Source organism: Hypanus sabinus, unplaced genomic scaffold, assembly GCF_030144855.1.
Source record: "Hypanus sabinus isolate sHypSab1 unplaced genomic scaffold, sHypSab1.hap1 scaffold_572, whole genome shotgun sequence".
Classification (NCBI taxonomy): Eukaryota; Metazoa; Chordata; class Chondrichthyes; order Myliobatiformes; family Dasyatidae; genus Hypanus; species Hypanus sabinus.
The window spans coordinates 163,012-177,359 of NW_026781433.1; the positions used below are offsets into that span (position 1 = coordinate 163,012).

General features: G+C 43.4%; 1 protein-coding gene and 1 long non-coding RNA gene across 8 annotated transcripts in view; one reads left to right on the top strand and one right to left on the bottom strand.

Moving 5' to 3' along the window:
- The window catches only part of LOC132389444 (NACHT, LRR and PYD domains-containing protein 12-like), a 110,897-nt gene that overhangs the window by 41,894 nt on the left and 54,655 nt on the right, over positions 1-14,348 (top strand). For all 5 annotated transcript variants that reach the window (XM_059961967.1, XM_059961970.1, XM_059961968.1 and 2 more), the window contains 2 exons: positions 1,611-1,782; positions 1,892-1,957. In XM_059961967.1, coding sequence (XP_059817950.1) covers positions 1,611-1,782; positions 1,892-1,957 — 238 coding nt within the window. The remainder of the gene's footprint in view (positions 1-1,610; positions 1,783-1,891; positions 1,958-14,348) is intronic.
- Positions 1-14,348, bottom strand: part of LOC132389445 (uncharacterized) — an 82,354-nt gene that overhangs the window by 11,077 nt on the left and 56,929 nt on the right. For 2 of the 3 annotated variants that reach the window (XR_009510526.1, XR_009510525.1), the window contains exon 3: positions 13,586-13,638. This is a non-coding gene — a long non-coding RNA (uncharacterized LOC132389445). Of the gene's footprint in view, positions 1-5,129; positions 5,598-13,585; positions 13,639-14,348 lie in introns of those variants that run through there. The other variant, XR_009510524.1, reaches the window with a different exon arrangement.

Genomic DNA, 14,348 nt, shown 5'->3' on the forward strand with positions numbered 1-14,348 from the left:
AAAATCTAGTGATATTTCAGCGATCATTACTAATGTCTCCACAATCTCTTCAGCCACCTCTTTCAGAAGCAATCGGGTGAGTTGATCTGGACTCATCTATCTTCAGAACTTTCAGCTTACCAAACGCCTTCTCCGCAATAATTGCAAATACACTCACTTCTGCCAGCTGACATTCTCAAATATCTGGCACGTTCTAGTGTTTTTACAGTGAGGACTAATGCAAAATGCCGACCAATATCTTCCGGCATTTCCTTGTCCCCTGATAGTGGTCCAATTTTTCCGGTGGTCCAATATCCACTCTCCTCTCTTTCAATCTTCATATATCAGACGTACGTTTTGGTAAGCTATTTTACATCATTCCCTAGCCTGCCTTCCTATTTCATATTTTCTCTACTTACAGTTTTTGAATTGCCTTCTGTTGATTTGTAAAAACATCCCAGTCCTCCAGCTTTCTGCTATATTTTGTAATACTCTGTGCCCTCACCTTTGCTTTTGTGCTGCTTTGACTACCTCGTCAGCCACGGTTGATCATCCTCCCTTTAGAATAATTCTTCATTTTTGTGATAATTTGTCCTGCACCTTCTGAATTGCTCCGAGAAACTTCAGCCATTCCTGCTCTGCCATTGTCCCCGTTAGTGTCATTTTCGAATTTATTATTGCCCAGCTCCTCTCTCATGCTGAAGTATTTCCTTTATTCTACTATAGCACTGATATCTCTAACTTCACCTTCTCCCTTTCAACTTGCTGGCTGAGTTTTGCTATTTTATGATCACTGCCTCTTAAGGGTTTATTCAGCTGAAGCTTCCTAATCAAATCTGGTTCAATACACAACACAGAATCCAGATCTGCCTTTCCTATAGTGGGCTCAATCATAAGCTTCTCTCAAAAGCCATCTCATAGGCATTCTATAAATTCCCTCACTTGGGATTCAGCACCGACCTGATTTTCCAAAGCTACCTGAATATTGAAATTCCCTGTGACAATTTTAGCATTGACCTTTTTCCATGCTCTTCTCTCCCCCGTTGTAATTTGTAGCCCACACCCTGGCTACTGTTAACATGCCTGTATATAATTTCCATCAGGGTCATTTTACCTACGCAGTTTCTTAACATCCACATCGTCTAATCCGACATCACCTCTTTCTCAGGACTTTTCATTTTTAATGACAGCAGCTTCGACCCAACACTTTCACCTACCTGTGTATCCATTTGATTCAATATTTATCCTTGGGTTTAAGCACCCAACTATAAAATTTTGTCAGCCACGATTCAGTGATGCCCGCCATCCACTTGTTTTTGCTCTCTCTCTCCCCTCTCTCCCGTTCTTGTTGTCACATCTTGTTGATATAATGCTGCACATTGACAGATCAAGGAAATTAATCACATTGCATCTACTGTAGGGTGTCAGGAAATCCTTATTCTTACACACTATTGATTTAGAATTTCCTTCAGTTACTGTTTCTCTGTTAATGACTGAACCCAGGGAGGATGAGGAGCAGCCCAGTGACTGCATCTGTTCTGAAGCTACCAGGGCCATGAACAGATACTTTCCTGCACATTCTCCATGTCTGTCTGTCTGCTCCACAGTAAGTCCATTGTTTCCATTTGTAGAAAGTCACTGAGCTGACAGAGAAGGGAAACCGGGCAGAGAGTTCCAGACTCTTCCTCAGTCTGGTGAATGGCAAAGGCTCCCGGGCCCGGAGGGCGATGTGGGAATCCTTTCTGATGTGGAGGACTGAGTTACCGAAGTTGGACAGAATACTGAGGGAAATACAGGAACTCGGTATGTTAAAACCACGCACTGAACACAAAGGCACATTGAGATAAACATTTTAGTTATTTTAATTATTTTAGCTCTGTTTCCATGGATTTTTTTTTTCATATTTAAACAGGTCCTGATCCACAAGAATACTTCAACATCGGCCAAGGTTTATATGAATTACCCACTCAGCTGATGGGTGAGTGATCAAATGCACAGTTCAAACCACATCTCAAGTGTTAGTCTGTGACTTGGCAAAACCTGGGAATCAAAGTTCGCCATTAATCATTCACTGATCTCTGGATTTTAGTAACAGTTCAACGAGTGTCTCTTTGCAGCCTGAATATTCTACAATATACTTTTCTATTAATCCAGCTGTTGGTTCTGCTGAAGCCTTCACTCCAGGTCCTCACGCTCTGGGAATCCCAACACACCCCAGGCAGGCTCCTGATACACTGTATGACCCAGTCCAGGTGACTTTTCTATCTTCAGACCTTTCATCTTCCAAGCCCCTTTTCCTTTGTAATAGGCCTACACGCAATTCTGTTCGCTGATGTTCTTTACCTTTTGGAATTCTGCCAGTGCCTTGCACAGAGTTTGTCTGGCATTTCCTTTTCACCCGTTACTGCAACTACAACAGCAGTTTCTAGTGGTCCGATATCGACCCTCTCCCATTTTCCACTCTTTATATATCCGGGAAAGAAAGGAAAAATACTTTGGTATCCTTTCTTATATTATTGACCATTTCCTTGCATTTCCTGCACATTCATGTATAACTAGAAGCATCTATAACATAGTTGCCTCTGACATGACCCTGGTCACTAGACCCTAGACACTAGAATACTACAGCACAGTACAGGCTCTTCCACCCTGGATGTTGTGCCGACCCATGTATTCCTTTAAAAAGAGTACTAAACCCACACTGCCCCGTGACCCTCTATTTTTCTTTTATCCATGAGTCTGTCCAAGAGGTTCTTAAATACCCTTAATGTTTTAGCCTCCACCACCATCCCTGGCACGTTGTTCCAGGCACCCACAACCCTTTGTAAAAAACTTACCCCTGATGTCTCCCCTAAACTTCCCTCCCTTAACTTTGTACATATGCCCTCTAGTGTTTGCTATTGGTGCCCTGGGAAACAGGTTCTAGCAATCCACCCCATCTATGCCTCTCATAATTCTTTAGACCTCTATCAAGTGCCCTCTCATCCTTCTACGCTCCAAAGAGAAAAGTCCCAGCTCTGCTAACCTTGCTTCACATGACTTGTTCTCCAAACCAGGCAGCATCCTGGTAAATCTCCTCTGCACCCTCTCCATAGCTTCCACATCCTTCCTATAATGAGTTGACCGGAATTGAACACAATACTCTAAGTGTGATCTCACCAGAGATTTGTAGATTTGTAACTTGGCCTCTCTACTCTTGAGCTCAATCCCCCTATTAATGAAGCCGAGCATCCCACAGGAGTTCTTAACTATCCTTTCAACCCGTGCAGCGACCTTAAGGGATGTATGGATTTGAACCCCAATGTCCCTCTGTTCATTCACACTCTTAAGTAACCAACGATTAAACTTGTACTCAGCATTCTGGTTTGTCCTTCCAAAATGCATCACCTCACACTTATCCGGATTGAACCCCATCTGCCACTTTTCCGCCCAAATCTGCACCCTGTCTATATCCTCTTGTAACCTTCAACAACCAGCTCCATCCACAACACCTCCAATCTTCATGTCATCCACAAGTTCACTCACCCATTCTTCCACCTCTACATCCAGGTCATTTATAAAAATCACAAATAGCAGGGGTCCCAGGACAGATCACTGCGGCACTCCATTAGTCACCGACCTCCAGGCAGAATACGTTCTTCCACTACTAAACTCTGCTTTCTTCCAATTATTTATTATTTATCCAAACAGCCAAGGTTCCAATTATCCAGTGCCTCATGATTTTCTGGATGAGTCTCTCGTAAGGGACCTTGTTAAATGCCTTGCTAAAATCCATCTAGAGCACATATTACACCGTACCTTCATCAATTGCTATTTGTTACCTCGTCAAAAAACTCAATTAGCCTCGTGAGGCACGATGTTCCCTTCACAAAGCCATGTTGACCCAGACAATAAATTCCAGGCATCCACAACTCTGTTAAAAAACTACCCACAATTGCTGTAAATTTACCCCATCTCACCTTAACCAAATGCCCTCTGGTATTAGACACCAGTCATATGAAAACAAAAACAACAAGCAAAATACAGGCTATCGACCCAGACTTATATCTCTCAATCTTGTACACCTCAGTCAGATCTCTATTCTAACTCCAGAATAAACAAACCAAGTTTATCAAAACTCTACTTGTAGCACATGTCACCGAATCCAGGCAACATCCTGATGAACCCATTCTGCACCCTCTCCAATTCTTCCAAGAGCTGGACAATCAGAAGTGAACACAATACTCCAGATGCTCCCTAAAACCATAAGACCTAGTAGCAGAATTAAGCCATTTGGCTCAGTGAATTTGCTCTTCAATTTCTCCCAGTTTGTCCCCGGCAGCCAGGACAATTCCCCACAGTTCTCAAGCATGTTAATATTCTGTATGAGCCTCCCTTGTGGGACTTTGTCAAACACTCTCACAATATACAAGTAGACAATATCCATGTGTAACTACATGCATCACCTTTGTCACCTCCTGGAGGAACTCCATCAAGCTGGCAAGACACAAACCCGACTCAAAGCCTTTCTACTTAACCCCAAACCACCTCATATATCCTCTCTGTCATACTCCCATGGGGGAGAACATATAAAAGGCTGAAGGTATGTACCACCAGTCTCAACGACAGCTTTATTCTGCATTTCTAAGACTACTAAATGGTCACTTACTATGTTATTATTGGCTGTTAATAATAATAAGACAATTTTATATCTAAAATTATAGCATCTTACGTCTTGTAACTAATAACAACTCAGATAACAACTTAGATAACCACAATATACTCACAGGAGAGCAGACAGAATACAATAATTCTAAACAGATTATGTAATTCTATTTCAAACGCTGTGGAAAGCAGAAAACTTTCACTGTTATATTGTCAATCAGAAAAAAAATCACATCTGATTCTGTTCCTCGTGTGTTTAAGAGAAGTTCCAAATTTATATACAATTCATACAATGCTTGTGAAATTTCTAGAAATGATGAAGCATTCGCTTAAAATAATCGTCCCAGTAACAACCAGAGAGGAACAACGACCACTATCAAAATAAATGGAGGGATTTTCCAGAGCGACTCACTGAGCCCACTATGGTTTTGTCTCGCTTTAAGCCCACTCATAATTTACTGAAACAGATAAAAATCAGGTATCTAATCAGAAAAAAATACGAATTATACCTTGACACAGCTATACATTGATGATTTGAAATTATTTGCTCGCATCAGTAAAGCTGAAATAAACAATTCAAATAATGGAACTAATTTCCATATATACAAGCATGAACTTTAGACTAGAAAAGTACAGAACATGATTAAACATAAAGAAAGGTACAATAGAACCGGTAGAATATCAAACAGAGCATCAGGATGCAATGCAACAGAATATGAAATGAATATTTAGGATATCAATAAGCAAAGAAGATAGATCATCGTGTGATAAAGGAAAACCTTCCAACAAAATTTACTTCAAGGCTGAAGAAAATCTGCATTTACTGCAAGGCTGAACAAACTTTGAATTTACATCAAGGATCAAGAAAATCTGCAAAACAGAGCTGAACAGTAAAAATATAACGAAGGTAGTAAACACTCACTGTGCCCATATTGATGTATAATTTTGGTAAAATCTCCTGGTCTGAAACAGATCTGGAAAATATGCAAAAAAATAAGAACTTAGATAACAATTTCTGGAAAATACCATGTGCACTGGAGCGCACTTGGATTGATATGAACGAGGATGATGAATAACAGATCTAAAAAAAAATCTGACAACAGCCAGATAAAAAATTTCAGGATCAGGGTTAATATCATGGACATGTCGTGAAAATTGTTTTTCTGCTCCAGCAGCACGATTACGATAAAGTGTGGGCAGTGAGTCTGTATTTATGTATACAATTGTGGAAATAGAATTGTATCAGCGTGAATTAATCAGTCTGATGGCCTGGTGGAAGAAGCTGTTCCGGAGCCTGTTGGTCCTGGCTTTTCCGCTGCGGTACCATTTCCCGGATGGCAGCAGCTGGAACAGTTTGTGCTTGGTGTGCCTTCAGTCCAGAATGATCCTTCGGGCACTTTTTACCCCGTCACTGAAATTACCTGAATAGTAGGAAGTTCACACCTACAGGTGCACTGGGCTGTCCGCACCACTCTCTGCAGAGTCCTACGATTGAGAGAAGTACAGTTCCTATGCAAGGCAGTGATGCAGCCAGTCAGGATGCACAAATTGTGCTCATATAGAAAATCGTTAGCATTTAGGAGCCCATTCCAAACGTCCTCAACCATCTCAGCCATCTGTTTTTCTGTTTTCCTTTTTTTTGTTCAGACTAGAGAATATGCCAGGCAGGATGTTGGAATGCTCCTCTTGCAGGATGTGGGAAGTCAGGGAGGCCTCCTGTGTCCCTGACAACGATACCTGCAAGAAGCGCATCCAGCTGCAGCTCCTAACAGACCGTGTTAGGGAACTGGAGCAGGAGCAGGATGACCTCCGTATCATCCGAAAGACTGAGCAGATTATAGATAGTAGCTTCCAGGAGGTAGTTACACCTAAGGAACAGGGCACAGGTAATTGTGTTACCGTCAGGTGAGTGAAGGAGAAAGGGCAGTTAATGCAGAGATCTTCTGTGGCCATTCCCCTCCAAAATAGGTATTTGGATACTGTTGGGGGGCGGGGTGAGGATGGCTTACCTGGGACAAGCTGTGGCAGCCGGATCTCTCGCACTGAGTCTGGCTCTGCAGTGCAGAACGGAGGGAGGAGGAAGAGGAGAGCAGCAGTGATAGGGGACTCCATAGTCAGGGGTTCAGACTGGAGATACTGTGGTTGTGACAGAGACTCCCGGATGGTATGTTGCCTCCTGGGTGCCATGGTCAGGGATGTCTCTGATCGCGTGCACAGCATTCTGAGGTGGGAAGGTGATCAGCCAGATGTTGTGGTACACATCGATACCAATGACATAGGTAGAAAGAGTCAGCATGTCCTAAAGAGTGAGGACAGAGAGCTTGGTAGGAAGTTGAAAAACAGGAGATAGAGGGTAGTAATCTCCGGATTGCTGCCTGCGCCACGTGCCAGTGAGGGTAAGAGTGCGATGCTCTGGCAGATGAACACGTGGCTGAGAAACTGGTGTAGGGGGCAGGGTTTCAGATTTCTAGATCATCGGGACTTCTTCAGGGACAGGTGGGACGTGTACAAGAGAGACGGGTTACACCTGCACTACAAGGGACCAATATACTTGCAGGGAGGTTTGCTAGTTTTATTGGGGAGGGTTTAAACTAGATGGGAACCAGAGTGCCAGAGTAGATAGTGGAACGGGGGTAAAAATAAATGATGCTGGTAGTTCATGCAAAGTCACAAATAGCAAGGTTGTGTGTGCCGGTAATAATCTTCTGAGGTGTGTATATTTCAAAGCGTGGAGTGTTGTGGGAAAGGCAGACGAGCTGAGGGCCTGGATTGACACATGGAGTTATGACATCATAGCCATTACTGAACCTTGGCTACAGGAGGGGCAGGACTGGCAGCTCAATGTTCCAGGGTTCTGATGTTTCAGACGTGATAGAGACAGAGGGATGAAGGGTGGGTGATGGCTTTGCTAGTCAGGGAATATATTAAAGCAGTGTTTCGGCAGGACAGATTAGATGGCTTGTCTACTGAGGCCATATGGGTGAAGCTGAGAAACAGGATGGTACGACCACATTAATAGGGTTGTATTATGGACTACCCAATAGTCAGGGAGAATTGGAGGAGCAAATCTGCAAAGAGATAACAGACATCTGCAGGAGACAGAAATATGTGATTGTAGAGGATTTTAATTTTCCACACATTGATTGGGACACCCATACTGTTAAACGTCTTGATGGGTTAGAGTTTGTAAAATGTGTTCAGAAAAGTTTTCTAAATCAATATATAAATGTACCAGTTAGGGAGGATGCAATATTAGATCTTCTATTTTGAAATGAGTTAGGGCAGGTGACGGAAGTCTGTGTTGGGGAACACTTTGGTTCCAGTGATCATAACGTCATTAGTTTCAACTTGATCATGGATAAAGACAGATCTGGTCCTCGGGTTGACGTTCTAAACCTGAAAAGGGCCAAATTTGAAGAAATGAGAAGGGATCTAAAAATCGTAGATTGGGACAGGTTGTTCTCTGGCAAGGATGTGATTGGTAAGTGGGAGACCTTCAAAGGAGAAATTTTGAGAGTGCAGAGTTTGTATGTTCCTGTCAGGGTTAAAGGCAAAATGAATAAGAATAAGGAGCCTTGGCTATCGAGGGATATTGGAACTGTGATAAAGAAGAAGAGAGATGTATAACATGTATAGGCAACACGGAGGAAATAAGATGCTTGAGGAGTATAAAAAGAGTAAGAAAATACTTAAGAAATAAATCAGGAGGGCTAAAAGAGGACATGAGCTTGCTCAGGGTAAAAGATAATTTTAATAACTTCTACAGGTATGTTAAGAGCAAAAGGAGAATAAGGGATAAAATTGATCCTCTTGAAGATCAAAGTGGTCGGCTATGTATGGAACCAAAAGAAATGGGAGAGATATTAAATAGGTATTTTGCATCTGTATTTACTAAGGAAACTAGAAAGGAGTCTATGGAAACAAGGCAAACAAGTCGGGAGATCATGGAACTTATACAGATTAAAGAGGAGGAGGTGCTTGCTGTCTTCAGGCAAATCAGAGTAGATAAATCCCCAGGAGCTGATAGGGTATTCCATCGGACCTTGAAGGAGACTAATGTTGAAATTGCAGGGGCCCTGGCAAAAATATTTAAAATGTCGATATCCACGGATCGGGTGCCAGAGGATTGGAGGATAGCTCAAGTAGCTCTGTTGTTTAAAAAAGGCTCAAAAAGTAAGCCGTGAAATAATAGGCCAGTAAGTTTGACATCCATAGTAGGTAAATTATTGGACTAAGAGATAGGATCTCCAGGTATTTGGATAGACAGGGACTTATTAAAAAAAATGTCTGTATGGCTTTGTGCGTGATGGATCATGTTTAACCAATCTATTAGAATTTATCGAGGAAGTTACCAGGAAAGTGGATGAAAGGAAAGCAGTGGATGTTGTATACATGGACTTCAGTAAGGCCTTTGGCAAGGTCCTGCATGGGAGGTTAGTTAGGAAGATTCAGTCGCTAGGTATACATGGAGAGGTAGTAGATTGGATTAGACATTGGCTCAATGGAAGAAGCCAGAGAATGGTAGTGGAGGATTGCTACTCTGAGTGGAGGCCCGTGACTAGTGATGTGTCACGGGGATCAGTGCTGGATCCATTGTTATTTGTCATCTATCTCAATGATCTGGATGAGAATCTGGCAAATTGGATCAGCAAATTCACTGATGATACAAAGATTGGAAGTGTAGTGGACAGTGAGGAAAGTTTTCAAAGCTTGCAGAGGGATTTGGACCAGTTGGAGGAATGGGCTGAAAAACGGCAGATGGAGTTTAATGCGGACAAGTGTGAGGTATTGCACTTCGGAAGGTATTGCACTTCGGAAGTTAGAACATACAAGGTAAATGGTAGGACTCTGATGAGGGCAGTAGAACAGAGGGATCTGGGAGTATAGATACATAATTCCCTAAAAGTGGCGTCATTAGTAGATAGGGTCGTAATGACAGCTTTTGGTAAATTGGCCTTTATAAATCAAAGTACTGAGTATAAGAGTTGGACTGTAATGGTGAGGTTGTATAAGACATTGGTGAGACCGAATTTGGAGTATTGTATGCAGTTTTGGTCACCTAATTACAGGAATGATATTAATAAGGTTGAAAGAGTGCAGAGAAGGTTTACAAAGATGTTGCCAGGACTTGAGAAACTGAGTTACAGGGAAAGTTTGAATAGGTTAGTACTTTATTCCCTGGCATGTAGAAGAATGAGAGGTGATTTGAGAGAGGTGTATAAAACTATGATGGGTATAGATAGAGGGAATACGAGCAGGCTTTTAACACTGAGGCTAGGGGAGAAAAAAAAACAGAGGTCATGGGTTAAGGGTGAAGGGGGAAAAGTTTAAAGGGAACATTGTGGAAGGTGCTTCTTCACACCGAGATTGGTGGGAGTGTGGAACGAGCTGCCAGATGAAGTTGTGTATGCGGTCTCACTTTTGACATTTAAGAAAAACCTGGACAGGTATATGAATGTGAGGTGTATGGAGGGATATGGGCCAGGTGCAGGTCAGTAGGACTAAGCAGAAAAATGGTTCAGCACAGCCAAGAAGGGCCGAAAGGCCTGTTTCTGTGCTGTAATGTTCTATGGTTCTATCTGAGGTGAAAGAGGTGCTGTTGTGCCCTTTTTCACCACACAGTTGATGTGTACAGACCACGTGAGGTCCTCAGTGATGTGAATGCCGAGGAACTTGAAGCTGTTCACTCTCTCAACCCCAGATCCATTGATGTCAATAGGGGTTAGCCCGTCTCCATTCCTCTTGTCTTTGCAACATTGCATCCAGCTCCTTTGTTTTTGCGACATTGAGGGAGAAGTTGTTTTCTTGTCAACACTGTGTCAGGGTGATGACTTCTTCTGTGTAGGCTGCCTCGTTATTATTTGAGATTTGGCCAATAAATATAGTATCCTCAGCAAATTTAATTAGCAGATTGGAGCTGTGGGTAGCGACACAGTCATGCGCATACAGAGAGTAAAGGAGGGAGCTTAGGACACAGCCCTGAGGGGCTCCTGTGTTGAGGGTCAGAGGGGCAGAGGTGAGGGAGCCCACTCTTACCACTTGCTGGTGATCTGACAGGAAGTCCAGGACCCAGCTGCACACGGCAGGGTGAAGGCCGAGGTCTCTGAGCTTCTTGTCAAGCCTGGAGGGAATGATGGTATTGAATGCTGAACTGTAGTCTAATAACATCATTCTCACACAAGCATCCCTCTTCTCCAGATGTTTAAGGAGGTGTGCAGAGCAGTGGCTGTTGTGTCATCTGTTGATCGGTTGTGTCGGTAGGGGAATTGTAGGGGGTCCAGTGTGGGTGGTAACAAGCTGCAGATGTAGTCGTTGACCAGTCTCTCAAAGCATTTGCTTATTATTGAGGTGAGTGCGACAGGACGCCAGACGTTCAGACATGTTGCCTTAGTTGTTTTAGGTACAGGAGCAATGGTGGATGATTTGAAGCAGGAGGGAACTCTACACTAGGAGAGGGTGAGATTAAAAATATCCGTAAATACACCTGCCAGTTGTGCCGCGCGCATCCTGAGTACCCGCCCTGGGACGCCGTCCAGTCCCGCAGGCTTGCGACTGTCCACTCGTTGGAAACACCTGCGAACTTCAGCCTCAGAGATGACCAATGTGCAGGTCGCTTTGTCGGCTCTCCTCGGGGTCTCAGTGTTGGCGATATCGAACCGAGTGTAAAGAGACTTAGATCCTCTGGGAGACAGGCAGCGATGTTGGCAGCACCACTGCACTTAGCTCTGAAGTCTGCATTGGGGTGCAGAGCTTGCCATAAGCTGTGTGTGTTGTTGGTGGAGAGCTGTGCCTGAATACGATCTCTGTATTGTCGTTTCGCTGCCTGGATGACTTTGCACAGATCGGAGCTGAATTTCTTGAGCTCCTGCTGATCACCGGCAATGTAAGCAGTCGGTCACACGGCAAGTGCTGTTCACACGGAACTGTTGTTACAAATTTTGTGGTTTGGGAAGTCCTGACCGATTCCTGAAGGAAATCATCTCCCCTTTGTGACAATAACACACAACCGGGGGATGTTGTTATTACACAGCTGTGATAATAACAGCCGGGAACTCCCTTGGCAGCCGGAAAGGTTTACACAGCAGCACCAGGTACTCCAGATCCGGGGAACAAAAGGGTTTGAGGGCATGGACATTCCGGGGTTCCACCAAGCATTAATGATCATGAAGCATACCCTAAATCCTGTTCTCTTCCCAAATAGGTGTGTGTGTGTGTGTGTGCGTGCGTGTGTGTGTGTGTGTGTGTGTGTGTGTGTGTGTGTGTGTGTGTGTGTGTGAGGGGGTGGGGTGGTACTGGATGACGACACGATTGTTGGTGACGGTAGGGGCCAATTCTGGATCTGTGGACTCGTGAGCAGTTGGGACAGAGGGACAGCTGGGATGCAGGCGCTTGGGTAGTTGGAATCTTCTTGTATCCCCTCTTCTTTTCAGCACTCGCTCTTCGGGGTTCCTCAAAATTCTTGGCTTTTCCGTGGATCAGCGGCTGCCACTCGTTGACCTCCATATTTGCCTGAGAGAGCCTCTGCTTAATTTGGCCCTTGTACCTCCTGCGCGGGGCACCACGATCTCTCTTGCCCTGAGAGAGTTCTCCGTAGTGTACTGCTTTCGGTAACCTGGAGTTGTCCATGCGAGACATGTGGCCTGTCAGACGGTGGATCTGGCTGAGCAGCGAAGTGGCTTCAGGGCCTGGAAGGAACATATATAGCTGTGCATGTCTGTGTGATTATATGAAATATTAAACTAAATAAGTAGTGCAGAAATAGAAATTTAAAAAGAGATTAGTGAGGCAGTATCGATGGGTTCAATGTCCATTCGGAAGCTGCATGGTAGAGGAGAAGTTGCTCCTGAATCGTTGAGTGTGCACCTTACTCCGTTCATCGTGAACCAGACGGTGATGCAGACAGTTACAATGCTCTGCAAGTTACCCCTGTAGAAATCTTCAAGTGATGTTGAGAACTCCTGATGAAATATTGCCACTGTTGTGCCTTCTCTGTAGCTGCATCGATATATTGGGTCCAGGTTAGATAGTCGGAGATATTGACAGCCAGGAATTTGGAATTGCTCACTCTTTCCACATCAGATCCCTCTGTGAGGACTGGTGTGTCGTGCTCCCTCATCTTGCCTTTTCTGAAATCCACAATTAGCTCCATTGACATAGATGTCGACAAGGAAGTGTCGAGCTCCTGTCTCACAGTTGGAGACTTCTTCCCAGAAATAGAAGGGATCATTGTAGCAATACAGGACAAGGTTGTTGACACACGTAGTTATCAATAATACAGAATAAACGACCAATAGGTCCAAGACCGTATATGCTGAAAATTATAAGAGAAACTACAAACAATCCGACTTTAAAAGATCCTGCAGTTCAACTGAATCTCATCACTTGCACAAGCAAAATAAAATGGCGAACAACATTCACAAAAACATTGCTTAAACTACAACTGATGAAAAACCCCATAATTTACTAAATATACAAACCTCTTCCACTTTTGGAGTTAGAGTCCTTCATATCATACTGCATCCGAACATTATTTCAGATAGGATAAACAAGCAAAAGCAACCTTTTAAATATATATAGCCATTCCAAACACACATAACTTACAGAAATGAATTAGTAAAAAAAAATATACCAGAAATATATTGAATTGAAAGGGCAAAATGAAAGACTGGAACACGAACAGGGTATTATTTATCCCAATCGTAATATCGATAACTGGTATCATCCTAAAGGCTTTACAGAATAGTATTAATAAATTAGGCCCACACGGCGATACTCGTGTAAATCTTCGAAAAGCCATAACACTATACACCACGAGAATAGTCTGAAATCTCCTATCAATTGAGACATGAGTGTGCTTGGCTATGCCTGTACCTCAAGGTTTACCAGTTTAGGCTAAGATGATGATGATGATAATAATAATAATAATAATAATAATAATAATAATGACTTATTTATAAAGCACCTTTCATCCAGACGATGCCGTTCAAACCGCATCACAACGGGATAAAGTGCAAACTAGAAAACAAAAGACAGAATGTGTCAGTCCTAATATACACCTCAGACTTCTGCACAGTACTGTAGTTTAAGCTGTTGAATTCTACAGTTTTGGAACATAGTCCCAAAAAAACTCAACGCTGACCTCCCAATGATGCTTTGGCCTTCTACCTTATCGTCTGCCTGCACTGCATTTTCTCGGCAACTGAAACACTGTTTCCCTGAACTATTCTGTTCCATTTTTCCTTGTACAACCTCATTGCACCGATGTGATGTAATGATCTATTTGGATCGCATGCAGAAAAGTTTTCCATTTTACAGTGGTGCATGTCACAATAATAAACCAATTTACCGATTCATTGTCAATAATACATCGCCCCTCGGTTGCTTAAGATTGTTATAACCGGGGGGTAGGGGGGGTGACAGTGCGGATGAGCTGCCAGGACCTATTAAATGCTCCCAGTGGCGAGTAGCCTCTGTCCAGCTCCTGGTCTTCACGTGAGATTTAGCCACTAATCCCGGTGGAAGCGTTTGTTCTGACAGGAGAAGAGGCAGAGGTGGGTTACTGGTGCCTTACAACCAGTCACTTTGGGCAGATGGGGCTTGTTGGCTGTGATTGACAGCTCACCCAGGAACAAGAAAACTCTGATCTCAAAACTCCACTGCCTTGTAACTGTAACCCCTCATGGGGAAGAGTTTGGGAGTAAACCCAGTGGGAAAGCCTGGAGCTG